We start from the raw sequence: 18,111 nt of genomic DNA, 5'->3' as shown, positions 1-18,111 counted from the left end.
GACTCCAAGATCCCTCTCACAGTTGCTACTATTGAGCAAGGTACCACCTATACTGTACCTGTGCATTTCATTTTTGTTGCCTAAATGTAGAACCTTACTCTTTTCACCTAGACCCATGCCACAAAGAGCTTTATGGGTAATAACTAACAACCTGAATTGCAGCCAGTGCTGTTCTTGGAACAAGAGTGTAATATCTATAGGCCCCAAAGACTGTCCATGCCACCGCACACATTAGCAAAGTTAGTGCAAGATTTCTCTATGCATCAACATTGTTGCGCGCATCCCTTGCGGAATTTTTGAGAGGGCCATTGATAGCTTAGAATGCGTGGGGACCTTCCATGACATCCCAGCAATCCAGATGAAAGAAGGAAGGAACCTGCCCGCTTACAGCTTTAAAAAGTCTAGGAAAACTTCAAAGCCCAGTACTCTACCTTTTTAGCCTTTGGCTTCTGACGTTGCTTGCCCCGGCTCTTGCGTGTGTTGTATTTGGCCAACTGATAGGCATCAAACTGCCGGAACTTATCAGCCATCCCAGCACGAAGGCAGGAAGGCATAGGAGCCAGCGTTCCTTCTTCCCCTGCTAGGCTCTGCACAGAGAAGAGAAGTGGGAAAAAAGCATCATGTGGCAAATCAGAATAATAGAGTTGGAAGGGACCTTGGAGATCTTCTAGTCCAACCCCATGCTTAGGCAGCAAACCTTATATCAGTGATGGCTAACCTTTTTTGCTCGCATGCCAAAATCAGGGGGGTTGTGCGCAGACATGCCCACACCCATAATGCACATGCACACATAACCCTCCCTCCCGCTGTTGGCGTGCTTATTTTACCCTCTCCAGGCTCCAGAGACTTTCTAGAAGCCTGGGAAGGGTGAAAACAGTCTCCCCTGTCCTCCCCAGAGGCTTCCGGAGGAGGCTTCCCTGAAGGCTCCAGAGGGCAAAAAACGGCCTTATGGGCAACCTGGAAGTTCAGGAACGGTGACTTCCGTGTGCCCGTAGTGCCATTTTTCACCCTCCTGAAGCCTTTGGAGGGCGAAAAATGGCAGAAAAAGAAGGCCAACATCAGCTGGGCAGCGCAAGCATGCGCGCTGGAGTTGACAGGGCAACACCTGGAGTGCCCTAACTGTGACCCATCAAAAGGGCGAATGACAAAACCGCGCCTGACTAAACCGCGTCGCTGATGTCATCAACGCGGCGACAACAGCCAGCGCGGAGAAAGAAGGGCGCTTTAAATAGCGCGTTGAAAGAAAGCCGATTCAACTTAAGGTAAGGGTTAGGTTTAGGGTTAGCTATAGGGTTAGGTTTAGGGTTAGGTTAAGGGTTAGGGTTAGGTTAAGGGTTAGGATTAGGTTTAGGGTTAGGTTAAGGGTTAGGATTAGGTTTAGGGTTAGGTTTAGGGTTAGGGTTAGGTTAAGGGTTAGGTTTAGGGTTAGGTTTAGGATTAGGTTTAGGGTTAGGGTTAGGGTTAGGGTTAGGTTTAGGTTTAGGGGGTTAAGTTTAAGTTTAGGGTTTACAGCATGCTTCTGTCTCCGCGCTGTTGTCGCCCTGTTGATGACATCAGCAACGCGGTTTAGTCGGGCGCGGTTTTGTCATTCGCCCTTTTGTCGGTGAACCGCCCTAACAAATGGCTCCATGTGCCATCTGTGGCAAACGTGCCATAGGTTCGCTATCCAGGTCTTATACCAACTGCTTGTCCAATTTCTCCTTAAAAACTTCAAAAGCCATAATCTTTTTGGATGAAAATACATACTTGGTTGGAAAAAAATTATAAAGCAGCATATTAACTTGAAACCTGAGATATTTATGTTGGGCATTCTACCAGAAAAATATGACAGGAAGACTGTATACCTATCTGGTTTTACATATATTAACTGCAGCTAGAATTGTATTTGTGCAACAATGGAAAAATGATGAAACACTGTCAGATGTGAGTGTAATTAAGAAAACACTAGAAATGGACAGATTAACGCTCATTATTAAGGATAAAGAAGAAACTAAATATTTCTTGATGTGGGATGTATTTTACCAATAGTTGGACAATAGAAACAAAAATTAGAAAGGAGGAGAGATATAAAAAAAAGTGGGAATGTTGATGATGAAGATGTTATGTATTATTGTAATTGTATTGATATACAGATATTAGTAGCAGTATTGTGATGAATATTACAACAAATATGTGGATATTTCAAATATTTCAAAATGTTCAGTGGAAATGGAAAGTAATATAAAATAAACAAAACATTAAAAAAAAAACTTCCAGTGTTGGAGCATTCACAATTTCTGGAAGCAAGTTGTTTCACATAGTTAATTGTTCTACACTGTCAGGAAATTTCTCCTTAGTTCTAGGTTGATTAGTTTTCATCTATTGCTTCTTGTTCTACACTCAGGTGCCTTGGAGAATAGTTTGACTCCCTCTTCTGTGTGGCAACACCTGAGATATTGGAAGACTGCTATTATGTCTCCCTAAGTCCTTCTTTTCATTAAACTAGACATACCCAGTTCCTGCAACCGTTCTTCATATGTTTTAGCCTCCAGTCCCCTAATCATCTTTGTTGCTCTTCTCTGCACTCTTCAATCAAAAAAGTTCTACCTAGGATTAAATCTGGAATTCCCCGTTGAAGAGGCAACAGGAGAATATGGGATATGTTCTCACTTGATAGAGCTTGGCCACTTGCATCCAGTCCGACGGGAGTTGTACCGCATGGCAAAAATAGCGCCGCACATGTGGGCGGCAGGGCGGAAGGTAGGAAGCCAATGCCAGGAGGAAATTAGTCGTACTGCGGATGTTCAGTTCTTGGCGGGCATACAAGGCAACCTGAGCGGAGAGAAAGAGATCATAGAGGTGAGCAAAAACCTCTCCTAATATTATTAGGAAGGTTGGGAATCTTAATACTTAATAACACCAGTTTGTTCGTGGTTAAATATTTAGTTTGTGAGCAAAATTTGGGTAGCCCTGCTCAAATTACATTCCGAAGAATTCCTATATAAACAGCCGCAGGCAAACCCACAATGTGATACGAGGTTAAACCACAACATAATTCCAAAAGTTGGAATGCATCATCTTGCTACTTATTTGCAGACGTTTACAAATTCAAAAGAAGAAAGCGGTACTATGACAGATGCAAAAGCTTGGACGTCCTTCCAGTCAGAACTTTATAATAATTCTGTTTTGCAGAAATAAAGAGTTTCCAAATATTCTCTGCAGTCTGCTAAGAGTTTTTATATTCTGGTGTTTGGAATACTTCCCTACTCTTCCTTGCAGGAAGGGACTGCGAGGTGGCTCGGTGGTTAAGATGCTGGGATTGTTGGCTAGAAAGCTGGAAAGCCATGGTTCGAGACCCGGGTGCCACATGACAGTGTGAGCTCCCATCCTCGCCCTAATGCCTGCCAAACTAGCAGTTTGACAGCATGCAAATGCAAGTACGTAAATAGGTACCACTTCGGTGCGAAGATAACAGTGCTCCATGATGTCATACTGGCCACATGGCCGTGGAAATGTCTTCAGGCAGCGGTAGCTCAATGACCTTGGAACAGAAGTGAGCATTGCTCCCTAAAGTCAGCAAGAACTAGCGGAGTAAAAACCTTCTAGTTCAAAAATATCCTTGCACATGCTGCATGTTTTAAATCATCCATAGTACTCAACTGCAGGGATTGGAAGAGCCATTCTCAGGCTTTTATCTGAAAATCATGATGTTGGAGCGCGGTGGCTCAGGAGGTTAGGCGCTGAGACAACGATCAGGCGGTTTGCTTTCGAGACCCGGTTGCTGCTGTGGGATGAGGTGAGCTCCCGTCACATGCACCACCTCCAGTTCGAAAGTGGGCAGCCACAAGTAGATAAGTGTGTACCACTTCCATGGGCAATTTAACATGGATGTGAAAGGAGATCCCAACTGGGCATCCTCCGGGGCAACAGTGATGCCACCGATCAATCCCTTCAATTTGGAAGCGCTTCCCTGACTTCCTTGCCCACTGCAGGAATCCTCAAGTCATTCAGAACAAAGATTGCCCAGTGTTTTCTTGAAAATGTCTCTGTTCACAGTCGATTTGAAGATGTGTTTCGGATCATCTGTCTAACATTTTTAGTCTTATCATAACAAACACTTTAAATTAAAGGTTTTGGTTATTCTATGACACCCACAACAATTTGACCACCCAATAAATTGGGGAAATCAATCATGTACAAAAAAATGGTACCAGAGCTAAACCTACACCACAATGACAAGCAATCAGATAACCTCTTAAGTTCAGGGATGTCCATGGTACACAGCTGCTCCTAATGCTTTACACATCCCACCCACCCCCCAACCCTCAAGCCCACATCCCACAGCCCCCTTTCCTACCTTGAGGATGAATTCTGGTTCGTATTCTGCTAGACTCTTACATGTTTTCATCAGTTTCTGCTGTAACAATCCCGGAGGATTCCCAAAACGTGCCCCTTCCACCAAGGAGCAGCACACCATGCTCAAGAGCATTAGCTAAAGGAAAAAAAAGGTGAGGGGAGGAGGAAAGAAGGATTTAGGAAATTGATGGGAATTTCCTCACCAATTTTAATTTTCTAGTCCATAAGAGACAGTTCAATTACAGTATCTTTCAGAGTATAAGACGCACCATGATTTTGAAGAGGCATTTAAAAAAAAAAAAAAGAGTTTGCACTCTGCAGACCTCCCAAAAATGGTCCATTTTTTGTGGAAAAGAGCCAGGGTTTTTTTCAAAACAAGGGGGGCATAAATAGCCTTTAGGAGGCTTGTAGAGTGCTCCTGGGGGGCTGGGGAAGCCAAAGCAAGCAAAAAACAGCCCGTTTTTTTGCGAAAATGGGCCCATTTTTAGTAAAAAAAGGACATGCATAGCCTTTAGGAGGCTTATAGAGTGCTCCGTTTTTCACTCATTTCTGCCCTCCCCAGTCCCCAGGAGCTCTCTGAAAGCCTCCTACAAGCTATGCACGGCCATTTTGGTGAAGGGGGCGGGGTTTCGGGAGGCAAAAAATGCTGTATTCAGTGTATAAGATGCACCCAGATCTTCAGCCTCTTTTCTGAGGGAAAAAGGTGTGACTTATACTCCGAAAAATACGTTAGTTTCAGTAATGAACCATCTGCAAGAATGCAAGCAAGCTGAGAGAGCATCAAGGACTCCTCACTATCTGTATTATTCGTGCTTGCAAAGCTTTTATTTGTTTGTAAATATCCACAAAGGTGGGAAAGATCAGGCCGCACTCCATCCATAGGGACTGCCACTACTGTGGCTTGTTTCTTACCTTTTGGTCTTTCAGAGCTACCTCTTCATCCTCCTCCTGTATCTCAGACCACAGGGTGTCATCCTCCTCCTCTAACTGTTCCGACTCATCCTCGGGCATTGCAAGGACATATTCCGGGATGTCGTTGAACGAGTCCACCTCGTCCTCTTTTTTCTACCGTTTGCAAGAGAAGAAAAATACAAGTCACCATTAAGCCACTAAGTCAAATCAGCCAACAAGCAATGGCCACCCACTAAATCTGAAAGAAGGCAAGGCTGCAATTCTGAAGTTTAGGGTGCCGTTTCCTCTACTTGTTTTTCCAATTCTGTTCCAACAGCCTGTATTGCGTGTTGGGGATGCTCGTCCAAACTACGTTAACCCAGGTAGCCCTCAACGTACAACCACAGTTGAGTCCAGAATATATACATTGCTAAGTGAGAAATTGGTTAAGTGAGGTTTTGCCCTCATTCTAAGACTTTCCTTGCCACGTTTGTTAAGTGAATCACTGCAGTTGTTAAATTAGTTAACTTGGTTGTTAAGTGAATCTGGCTTCCCCATTAACTTTGCTTGTCAAAAGATTGCAAAAGCAGATCACGTGACACACACACACACACACCCCAGGAACACTGCCACCATCATAAATATGAACTTGCTGTTGAGTATCCAAATATAAATCATGTGACCATGGGAAAGCTGCAACCAACAGTCATAAGAGTGAAAAATGGTCATAACTCATTTTTTCAATGCTGTTGTGACTTTGAACGGTTGCTAAGTGAACTGTTGTTAAATCAAGGATTACCTGTAGAGGAATTACTGTATTTTTCAGAGAATAAGATGCACCTTTTTCTCTCAAAAAAGAGGGTGAAAACCTGGGTGCATCTTATAAACTGAATACAGCATTTTTGTCCTCCCAAAACCCCGCCCCCTTTGCAAAAATGGCCAAGCATAGCCTTTAGGAGGCTTCCACAGTGCTCTTAGGGGCTGGGGAGAGCAGAAATGACCGAAAAATGGGCCATTTTTTGCTCTTTTTTGCTCCCCCAGCCCCCAGGAGCACTCTATAAGCCTCCTAAAGACTATGCATGCTCTTTTTTTTGACAAAAAACAAGCCCATTTTCGCAAAAAAATGAACCATTTTTGGGAGCTTTGCAGAGTGCAGACTTTTTTTTTTTTAAATTGCCTCTTCAAAATCTTGGTGCGTCTTATACTCCAGTGCGTCTTATACTCCAAAAAATATGGTATTTGTCACTAAGTTGCCATAAAATGCATGGAAAGGATGTTGAAGCACAAAAGAAGTCATCATGGGAAAGCATCAAAGAAAAAATGTAATTATCAGATAGGTTTTATGGTCACATTTTTCTGTGAGCGCAATGGCACACATTAAAAAATGAAATTCTGATGCCCATTCTCAAAAGAAAATCATGATTTTAGCCGTTTGTCTAGCCATTGCAAGATGTTTCCAACCAATATGGTCCTGAGCTTTCTTTTGCCAACTGGGCCAGCAATAATTGCTTATATTGTCGATCCTTCTTGTTTTAGGTTTCTTTTGTAGATGCTTTTGATCAAGTGGGATCCATTCTACAACTGCCTTGGTCTATTTGCCATCAGTTCTTCTTGCTACATGACCAGCCTGTTTTCATTTCAACACACACACACACACACACACACACACACACAGTATCAAACTTGGTACCTCTCCAAACTTTTCTATTATGTATTCAAAATGATCTGTGATATATACATATATGGTCTCTTGTGACGAGCCGATAGAGAATGGAAACAGTAGGCTTCCTCCCATATTTGGGCATACCAGGGATTGTGACACTAATTACATACCTATTTCCCTGGCTCAGCTGATAAAGCTGAGGAGAACCTTGTGGCTTAGTGGTTAACACATCTGCCTAATATGTAATGCAGCCCAGGTTCGAATCCCAGTAAGGGTATGGCTAGCTGATGAGAGCTAAATAGCTTGAAATAGATCTATACTAGTCTCCCTTTATTTATTTTCAGCACAAATACAACATACATACATACATACATACATACATACACACACACACACACACACACACACACACACACACACACAGTGTACAAGAGGGGGTGGCGCAGTGGTTAGAATGCAGTACTGCAGGCTAGTTCTGCTGACTGACTGCTGCCAGTAGTTCGGCAGTTCGATTCTGACAGGCTCAATGTTGACTCAACAATCCTCAGGTAAAATGAGGATTGTTATTGGGGGCGATATGCTGACCGTGTAAACCACTTGGAGAGGGCTGTAAAGCACTGTAAAGCGGTATAGAAGTGTAAGTACTATTCCTAAGCACAGACCATTTTGAATAAATAGCGGGAGGTGGAGGGTGAGATTTCTATGAGAGGGGAAATAAAACGAGAATGAATAAGGATCACTAGTATCCTCTTTAATTACTGCAGAACTAGTGACTGAATTACATAATGCAGCAGATAGTAAGTACCTTTTCATTATTTATTTTCATTGAAAATATTTTGCTCCAGTTCCCAACTCACAGACATTAAAGTACAATATGAAATAGTTTGAGAGTTGAGAATTTGATACTATATAGTATAAAACTATAACACAATGAGAGATGGTATTCAGCTGGTTCTCTCTGGTTCGGGAGAACTGGTAGCGGCGGCTATGGGAGGCTCTGCCCACCCGCCCCGACAAAATGCGCAAGTACTGCAAATGTGCAGAAGGTGGTGTGTATGTGCAGATGAGGCGCATGCGAGCGAAGCGATCATGCATACATGCTCACATTTGCGAACCAGTAGGAAAGGTAAGTGAATCTCAGCTCTGTACAGAATCTAGTTGTTCTGCTTTTGGATACCACGAAATCTCCTCTCGAAAGGTAACAAAGAAAACTAGTGATAGAGAGGACATGTAGCATCCCTGACAATACTGCAGATCCTGGTCAAGCATCACTTACATGCCACGTGCCGGATAGAAGGAAACAAATGTCTAATAATCTTTTCTGATGTCCTCACCACTCTCTGCACCTTCTGGGCTCAAAGCTAATCTAAGCTCCCAAGTATAGAGATCTGTTGCAGAGATCTGAAGCCAAAGGAAAATAGGCATGCTTGCCTATTTAGGCCAGGGTGTACCCATCAGGTACACCCTGGCCTAAATTAAGGGTGTCAATTTCCAGGATTACATAATGCAATTTCCAGGAAACACTTTGTTTAAAGCTGTTCCTGGCAGATGCTCTGCATGCAGTAAATCACACTTTGCATTTCCGAATCAGATCGCTGCCTAGAGCCATCCTCTCTAACTAATCTCCACACAGCATCCTTCCTAAACTTTGTGCCCTCCAAGTGAATGTGTGGATACTACAATAGTTGCAACCCCATTTGGTCCTCCATTAAGAAGCCCAATGACACTGATCTGGAGCAGGAAAATTCTTAGCCTTCAAAGTTGATGGTTTTCCTATATGTAGAAAATAAGCAAGGTCAATCAAGTTTGGTACTTGTTTGGGAGACTACGAGGAAGTTCTAGTAGAATAATTTGGAGAAGTATTTCAGTGTTCCTCAACCTTGACCACCAAGCAAGATATGTGAACTTCAACTTCCAGAATTCCACAGCCAGCACTGAAGAATTGAAATCCACACATCTTAAAGTGGACCATAAACACTGCCCTACTATGAAGTAAGTTAAGGAAAGTTTTGAAAAAATCTGGAAAAAGGTTTGGAATCCATACAGGTGAAACTCGAAAAATTAGAATATTAGCTGCCCATACTGCCAAAAGCACCAAAACCTGGTTCAATGACTGTTGGATTACTGTGCTTGATTGGCCAGCAAACTCGCCTGACTTGAACCCCATAGAGAATCTATGGGGCATTGCCAAGAGAAAGATGAGAGACATGAGACCGAACAATGTAGAAGAGCTGAAGGCTGCTATTGAAGCATCCTAGTCTTTCATAATACCTCAGCAGCGCCACAGGCTGATAGCTTCCATGCCATGCTGCATTGACGCAGTAATTGCTGCAAAAGGGGCCCAAACCAAGTACTGAGTACATATGCATGCTTATACTTTTCAGAGGTCCGATATTGTTCTATGTACAATTCTTGTTTTATTGATGGCATGTAATATTCTAATTTTCTGAGATTGTGGATTTGGGGTTTTCATGAGCTGTACGCCATAATCATCACAATTATGACAAATCACGGCTTGAACTATCTTGCTTTGCATGTAATGAGTCTATCTCATATATTACTTTCACCTTTTAAGTTGCATTACTGAAATAAATGAACCTTTGCACAACATTCTAATTTTTTGAGTTTCACTTGTACAGCAAAAAAAAATTGCATTGATGTTTAGAAATAAATATTGAATGTATCAATGAAGTCATCAGGAATCATGCTCAACATGAAGGACACACTTGATATAGTACTTATTTTTTATGGATGAGGGCTGAAGTTTTCACGGGTGGTCCTTGACTTACAATCATTCTTTTAGTGACCATTTGGAGATACAATGGCTAAAAAGAGACGTTCAGTTTTTCACACTTATGACCGCTGATCATATGATCAAATCAGACACTTGGCAACTGGCATGTATTTATGATGGTTGCAGTGTCCCAGGGTCATGTGATCATTTTTTTGCAACCTTCTGACTAGCAAAGTCAGAATCCAGATTCATTTAACAATCGTGCCACTATTTTCACAAAGGCAGCAATTTAATTAACAACTGTGTCAAGCAAGGTTGGAAAATGGGGCCAAGCTCATTTAACAACTGTCTCTAACTTAGCAATATAAATATTGAGCTTAGTAGTGGTCATAGCAGAGATTGTTTTCAGCTGGTTCTAACAGGTTCTGGGGAACCGGTAGCGGACATTTTGAGTAGTTCAGAGAACTGGCAAATACCACCTCTGACTGGCCCCGCCCCATCTATTCGCTGCCTCCCAAGTCCCAGCCGATGGGAGGGAATGAGGATTTTGCAGTAACCTTGCCCCCGGAGTAGGGAGGAAACGGGGATTTTGCAGGATCCTGCCCCCAGGAGTGGGGAGGAGATGGGGATTTTGCAGTATTGTTCACCTGCCATGCCCACCAAGCCACACCACGCCTACCAAACCGGTAGTAAAAAAAATTTTGAATCCCACTACTGGGTCATAGGTCAAAGATTATCTATATTTCTTTCTGAATTTCAGTTTTACCCTTACCTGAGTTTTACGCTTACCTGGTGCCCCTCCAGTTCCTGGTAAGATCGAGAGGTCTCCTCCTCTCGTGGCAATTCAGCGGCACAGAGTTTTGGCCAAGGAGGGAGTGAGGACCCTTTCAAAAGCTGCACAGAATCCAGAGGGAGGTTTGCTGGAACAACCGGAAGCAACATGCGAGCTCTGGATTCTTCCAGCCCTGGCAAAGCAAGGCTGGAAGTTGTTGGCTGTGTTGGGAAGGGATTTTCCAACCGCAGCAAATTTGGCTGAGAGAAGGTACAGTAGGAAATCAATTTCTTAGGCCCGGTTTGCAGAAACTGAGATAGCTGGGGAAAAAAAGTGACATTTAAGACCATGGTGTCAAACAGACACCTCCCCTCCAACTCCCAAGTACATGTAGTCCTCGTCTTACAACATTGCATTTAGTTACTGTTTGAAGTGGCAACGGTGCTGAAAAAAATTGTCTTATGACCATTTTTCACACTTACAACTATTGATCATGCAATCAAAATTCAGGTGCCTGGCAACCGACTCATATTTATGACAGATGCCATGTCCCGTGGTCACTCTTTCACGGTTTTCTGACCAACAACATCAACAGGAAATCTAGATTCACTTAACAGCCATGTGGCTAACTTAACAACTGCAGTGATTCATCTAACTGTGGCAGGAAAGCTTATCCAGCGGGGTAAAATTCACTTAACGACAGAAATTTTGAACTCACCTCTGGCCGTCAGTTGAGGACTACCTGTATTCTTCAATCCACTACATGCACCACTGAATTGTCTTCACTCAGCCGGGCCTCCCTACATGGCTTGGGATCTGGATATCTGCAGGACCGCCTCCTGCCACATACCTCCCAACGACCCATAAGATCTCACAGGCTGGACCTCCTTTGGGTACCGTCAACTGGGCAATGCTGGTTGGCAACTACTCGGGGGAGGTCTTTCTCAGTAACTGCCCCGGCCCTGTGGAATGATCTACCTGCAGAGATCCGGACCCTTCCCACTCTCTCGGCCTTCCAGAAAGCCACTAAAACCTGGCTGTTCCGGCAGGCCTGGGGCTGTTGACCCCAAAATACGGTCCAGCCCCATTTAGAATGGAGTGTATGATGTGCTGTTTTTAAATCTATCTTTTCTTTCTCTGTATTTTATTTTTGACTTATTTCTGTACTGTAAGCCGCCCGGAGTCCTACGGGATTGGGCGGCATATAAATGTTATTAAACTTATTAAACTAAACTTACCATTAACTTGTTTTGTTCCTGGTTCTGGTTTCTTCCCAATGTCTCTCTAGTCCCTGGGACATTTTCGCTCTTCGTAGATCCCTCTGGGCCTTTCCACAAGCTCTCCACATGTGCCAAACCCACATCCTCCTGTTGGAACACAAGCAGACACATCTCTTTTTTTAAAAAATAGTTTTTAGTAAACATTTTTACCTTTAAAAACAGGGGGGGGGGGATACACAAAAAAAAAGAAAAGAAAAAAAACAGACACACATAACAATATAAAAGATAGTTATACAGCCTTCTGTACTGGCATACATGTTTAGCCTTTGTAGTTCTCCATTCTCCATTGCCTTCCTATCCATTGTAACCTCTGTGACAATGTAATAACAGTTGTACTAACAATTATAATAATATTAATTGTTCGTATCACCATTGTATTTACATTGTGGTCAATACTTTAAATTTGATAGTAATTAATTTTGGTTAATTTTCATTCAGTACTAGTTTAAAAAAAACCAAAAACAAAGACTTCTATTTCCTGTTTTGGCTTCTGTTTTCTAGCCACTTATAAATTCTATTCCATATTTTATAGAAATCCGATTCTTCTCTTTCTTTTAACTCCATGGTCATTTTGCCCATCTCTGCACATTCGAGTACCCAAGCAGACACATCTAAATAAGCAGAACAGCAGTAACTGAATTCAAGCGTTCCTTTCTTCTTCCCAATACTCTGAAAATTACCGTAGATAATTTGGCAGAAAGGCTGGGTCTGAAAAATGTCACATTGAATTTGACTTAGATGTCTCCCTGTAATTTTCTGTAATTTTCTTAAAAGTCTTATTATTTTATTCATAAATATTTTGAATAGACTGCATTGTCAGGATATATTATGTACAGAAGCACGGTAAAGAAAAATTATACACATACTCACACACAAACACACACACACACACAGACAGTATTTCCCCGAAAACAAGACAGGGTCTCGTTTTTTTTTTGACCTTCAAAATAAGCACTTGGCCTTATTTTGAGGGAGATCTTATTATTTTTGAGGTACAGGAGGCAGCGAGCGTGATCACCTCATCACTGCTACTGTGTTGCAATATTTTTGAGGAGGGCTTATTTTGGAGAAGGGCTTATTTTAGCACATGCGCTCAAAAGTCTAATTGGGCTTATTATCTGAGGTGGTCTTATTTTCAGGGAAACAAGGTGTACAATAATAATAATAATAATAATAATAATAATAATAATAATATCATAACAACATTTTAGCTAAATTTCTCTTTGTATTGGCTTATTTATGCTCCTATACTTATACAACTATACTTGTTGACTGTATTGGCGTATTTATAATTATGAATCATCTTTATATTTAATCCATACATACAAATGATCTTTCTTCGTCTAATTCCTACCTATTGTCTCTAACCACTCATAAAATTTATTCCATGTCAAGTAATATTCTGTGTCCTCTTTATCTTTTATTTTTTTTAAGTCCATTTTGGCACAATCAAACATTTTCCGAATTATATGTGGTGGTCTCGTTTTTCCAATATTTTGCAAATATTATCCTTGCTGCTGTCAGTATTCCTGTAATTATCTTGTCCACGTAACAGAACCAAGTCTCCTGCTGGCATTTTCACCTTCCTGGTGTAGTTTACGTCTTCTGAGATCTCCTTGTGGTATCCTATCCTATTTAGATTTAACTCTTTTTTTTTTCAAAAACAGAGGGCAGACAGAACCTTCTGGTTGCCAGGGTACCAGCTTCAGACCCTGACCATTTTTGTTTCTCATAATTGTGCGTGGTTGGGGAAAAGCCACAACATTTAAATCGACTAGCCAGGAATCCAGATTAAGACAACATTAATTAGGAATATTTTCATAAGTACAGGGTCTTAGCTGAAACTTATCATGCTGAGTGGCTAACCTGGAGCATTTGAGATCAAGAAAGCTGAGATAAATCAACTGTCCTGGGGTGAATCACTGACTGGCCCTGGGTGATAGGAGATTTCAGGGCACCTACCCATAATCCTGAAGGACGGACAGGATTCAAAAGTCTAAGCCGAGATTCCTCCAGTTTTTGGAGAATATCAGGAACAGGAGTATTTGCATGGACAGAAGGCTTCTCCACACAATGAAGGGCAGTGGGATCCATAGTCTTTGAGGAAGAAGTCAACAGGGTTTCAATCTCTGCAGAAGGAAAAATAAAGGCAAATACATCCCGAAGCAAAAATCCATTTCTGAATGGCTTGTTTTCAAAATGGGGGTGCAAATTTAGCAAGCAAGCTTACATATAAAACTTGTCTTTTTAAATTATTAATTTATAATGTGAAAATGCAAAATTGCAAAATGAAATAGTAGGAAAGACAAGGGAAGGAAAAGGAAAGGAAAAACTGTACGGAAAAGGGGGGAAAGAAAGACACCACCCCCCTTTGGTGTAGTAGAATAAGATAATAGCATCAAACCTCAACTTTTTACTTTTACATAATAGTATAAAGTAGGCATTTCTATGACCTGCCTAATTGGTGAAACCCAACATCTAATTTTCATTTTTCCCCCACCTTGAACACAAAGTCCAGAAATAGATTCCAAGTAGAAAGAAAAGTGAGAGAATCAGAATCTAGCTGGAAAGGACCTTGGAGGTCTTCTGCTCAAGCAGGAGATCCTATACCAGTCTCTTCTTAAAAGCCTCCAGTGATGAAGCACCCACAAAGAGCCGAGGTGGCGCAGTGGTTAAATGCAGCACTGCAGGCTACTTCAGCTGACTGCAGTTCTGCAGTTCGGCTGTCCAAATCTCACTGGCTCAAGGATGACTCAGCCTTCCATCCTTCCGAGGTGGGTAAAATGAGGACCTGGATTGTTGTTGGGGGGCAATATGCTGACTCTGTAAACCGCTTAGAGAGGGCTGAAAGCCCTATGAAGCGGTATATAAGTCTAACTGCTAATATCTGAAGGCAAGTTGTTCAACTGGTTAATTGTCCTCCCTGTTAGGAAGATTCTTCCTAATAAATAATTCCAGGTTGTTTCTCTCCTTGATTAGTTTCCATCCACTGTTTCTTGTCCTTCCCTGAAGTGCTTTGTAAAATAAGTCAATCCCCTCTTCTTTATGGCAGCCCCTCAAATACTGGAATACTGCTATCATAAACCCCCTTATCCTTCTTTTCTCGAGACTAGCCAAACCTGAATCCTGCAACCGTTCTTTATATGTTTTAGTCTCCAGGCCTTTAATCATCTTAGTTGCTCTTCTTGATACTTTTTCCAAAGTTTCAACATCTTTTTTGTAATGTAGTGACCAAAACTGGATGCAGTATTTCAGGTGTGGTCTTACTAAGGCTTCATAAAGTGGTATTAATACTTTATGTGATTTTGATTCTATGCCTCTGTTTATACAACCAAGGATTGTACTAGCCTTTTTGGCTGCTGCTGCACACTGCTGGCTCACATTTAAGTGATAGTACACTAGGACTCCTAGTCAAGATTCCTCACACAGTTGCTGTTTTTGAGCCAGGTTTCACCTAATCTGTAGTTGTACCTTTGGTTTTTCAGGCCCAGGTGTAAAATCTTGCTTTTCTCCAACATTAAATTTCATTTTGTGGGATAGGGCCCATTGTTGTTTAAACAACAAAATTTTAAAGATCATTTGACAGTGTAGTATTTCAAAATGCACCTTTAAATTTAAAACTCTCGCATCTTTACCAAGAATGAGCAAGACTAAATGTGATCCTGTTGCAAAAGGAAGAAGAAATTATTTCAGTTTATTTTTAAGCCAACACCGCAGAGCTGGGCGAGATCATTCAGCGGCACGGGATAAAATACCACCAGTATGTGGACGATACTCAGTTGTATCTGTCCGCCCCGTGCCAACTCAATGAAGCGGTGGACGTGATGAACCAGGGCCTTGAAGCTGTTAGGGACTGGATGAGGGCTAACAAGCTTGTGCTCAACCCAGATAAGACCGAGTGGCTGATGTGTTTCCCTCCCACTAATTCGGCAAGTATTCCATCTCTCAGGCTGGGGGGTCAAATACTACGCCCCTCAGACAGGGTCCGCAACTTGGGAGGCCTCCTGGACCCACAGCTGACTTTTGAACACCATTTGTCAGCTGTGACCAGGGGGGCCTTTGCCCAGGTTCACCTGGTGCACCAGTTGCGCCCCTACCTGAACCGGGAGGATCTCACAACAGTCACTCGTGCCCTTGTGACCTCTAGGCTGGAGTACTGCAATGTGCTCTACATGGGGCTGCCCTTGAAGAGTATTCGGCGACTTCAGCTAGTCCAGAATGCAGCCGCGCGAGCGATTGTGGGTGCACCTCGTTTCACCCACATAACACCTATCCTCCGCGAGCTGCACTGGCTACCTGTCGATCTCCGGGTATGCTTCAAGGTGCTACTTGTCCACCTACAAAGCCCTTCATGGTAGTGGATCTGGGTACTTGAGAGACCGCCTACTGCCAATCACCTCCACTCGACCAATTAGATCCCATAGATTAGGCCTCCTCCGAGTTCCATCTGCCGGTCAGTGTCGACTGGCAACCACGCGGAGGAGAGCCTTCTCGGTGGCAGCTCCGACCCTATGGAACGATCTCCCCGTGGAGATTCGTACCCTCACCACCCTCCAGACCTTCCGCACAGCCCTTAAAATCTGGCTATCCCGTCAGGCCTGGGGTTAAAGACCGTAACCCACCCGAATAGTATGAATGTTGTGCTTTTAATGATGTACTGTCCTATGTGTTAATTGTTTGTTCCCCCCCCCTTTTTCGAGTTGTAAGCCGCCCTGAGTCCCCCCAGGGAAAAGGGCGGCATATAAATAAACTACTAAGACTAAGACTAAGACTAAGCTTGAATGATTCCTTATGACACCTCAGCCATTTTACAATGCGTTCTGGGACTTCAATTCCCAGAATTCCCCACCCACACCTTAAAAGTTACCCAAGTTAAGAAACATTGTTCTAGCATGTAGAGACATAGAGTTCCTACTCTTAGCCAGAGGCAAAAAGGGGGAAGGACACTTTATAGCACCAACTGTAGCAAAACAGTTGGCATCAGAACAGGTGAAATTAAATATTTTGGCCTTTATTTTGCATTTTTAATCTTTGGATTGGGGTTATGAGGCAACATGGAAGACCAAGAAAAGACAGAATAACAGAGTTGGAAGGGACCTTGGAGTTCTTTTAGCCCAATCCCCTGCTCAGACAGAAAACCCTATATAACATTTTAGACAAATGTGTTGTCCAATCTCTTCTCAGAAACCTCCAGTGTTGGAGCACCCATAGCCCTCTGGAGGCAAGTGGTTCCACTGATTAATTGTTCTAAATGTCAAGAAAGAAATTTATTCTTAGTTCTAGGTTGGTTTTCTCCTTGATTAATTTCCACCCGTTGCTTCTTGTCATATCTTCAGGTATTTTGGAAAATAAAGATGTTGCTATGGCACTGATATGCTCAAAGGCACCATTAAGGCATATGCCTGGAAACTACATCAAAACAATGCATAGATTTGAAGCCTGAGATATTCCTTTTGGATATGTTACCAGTAAACTATAATAAAGGTAATACATATTAAATTCTACATATTTTAACAGCAGCCAGGATTTATACGCACAATAAAATGAAGAAACCCTTACAGATGACAATATAATCAAAAAAATACTGGAGTGAGCAGAAATGGATAGGTTAACCCTAAAAATCAAAGAAAAATTAGAGTTGGAATATTTTATGACATGGGAATTTTTTTTACAACTGGCTAGTTGATAGATACAGAGGTTAGATGAGTGGATGTGGACTACATGGGAAATAAAAAACTGATTAGTAAATACTTTGGTGGTTATACAACTGATGCAACTGATGTCAATATGGAAGATTTTTAATAACGATCAATATTATATACTGCAATATATGCTTGTATGCTGATATGATTATAATGATTATGATGTTTATATCTGAACACTTTGGATACCTAGAAAGCACACTGTTCAATATAGAAATAGAATTTGCAATACAAAAGCAATAAAAAATATTTAAACTAAGGAGAAGGAATGCTGAAATGGAAAAGCCCTTTTGAGAAGGCTGTGGGCTAGAAGATAAAGAGATGAAAAGAAGATTAAAGATTTACCTGTCTAAGTATCACCAGACAATCCCAGCTCTTCTGTCACTTCTGCAGACTGGTAACCTATCAATTCATTTCAGAAGCTCTCTCTCTCTATACACCAGATGAGAAAATAGGAATTGACTTTGTTATTGGTGGCACATTTTGTTATATGCTAGAGAGACCCGCACACACATACCCATAAACACATATATTAGAATCAGGGTATGATGGGCAAATCAGAAGACTTCCTTCTAGCACTGATGATGTAATCTAGTTTGGTAATGAAGCATCTACAATAAAACCATCAAGCTCAGAGAGCACCAAAGACCTCCAAAGGGCCAACTAGTTTGTTATTATGTTTTGCCTAGTTAGAGATGGGGGCAGATCCACCCACACAAATAATTCAAATGCAT

General features: G+C 42.0%; 1 protein-coding gene across 2 annotated transcripts in view; it reads right to left on the bottom strand.

Moving 5' to 3' along the window:
• Positions 1-18,111, bottom strand: part of TEP1 (telomerase associated protein 1) — a 174,783-nt gene that overhangs the window by 148,495 nt on the left and 8,177 nt on the right. For both annotated transcript variants that reach the window (XM_032237579.1, XM_032237580.1), the window contains exons 2-9: positions 17,723-17,809; positions 13,638-13,804; positions 11,634-11,762; positions 10,413-10,715; positions 5,248-5,400; positions 4,337-4,471; positions 2,650-2,811; positions 432-587 (exon numbers count right to left, since the gene is read on the bottom strand). In XM_032237579.1, coding sequence (XP_032093470.1) covers positions 432-587; positions 2,650-2,811; positions 4,337-4,471; positions 5,248-5,400; positions 10,413-10,715; positions 11,634-11,762; positions 13,638-13,769 — 1,170 coding nt within the window. In that variant the 5' untranslated portion in view covers positions 13,770-13,804; positions 17,723-17,809. The remainder of the gene's footprint in view (positions 1-431; positions 588-2,649; positions 2,812-4,336; positions 4,472-5,247; positions 5,401-10,412; positions 10,716-11,633; positions 11,763-13,637; positions 13,805-17,722; positions 17,810-18,111) is intronic.

This window comes from Thamnophis elegans, chromosome Z (assembly GCF_009769535.1).
Source record: "Thamnophis elegans isolate rThaEle1 chromosome Z, rThaEle1.pri, whole genome shotgun sequence".
Classification (NCBI taxonomy): Eukaryota; Metazoa; Chordata; class Lepidosauria; order Squamata; family Colubridae; genus Thamnophis; species Thamnophis elegans.
This window is presented reverse-complemented; position numbering and strand designations above follow the sequence as displayed.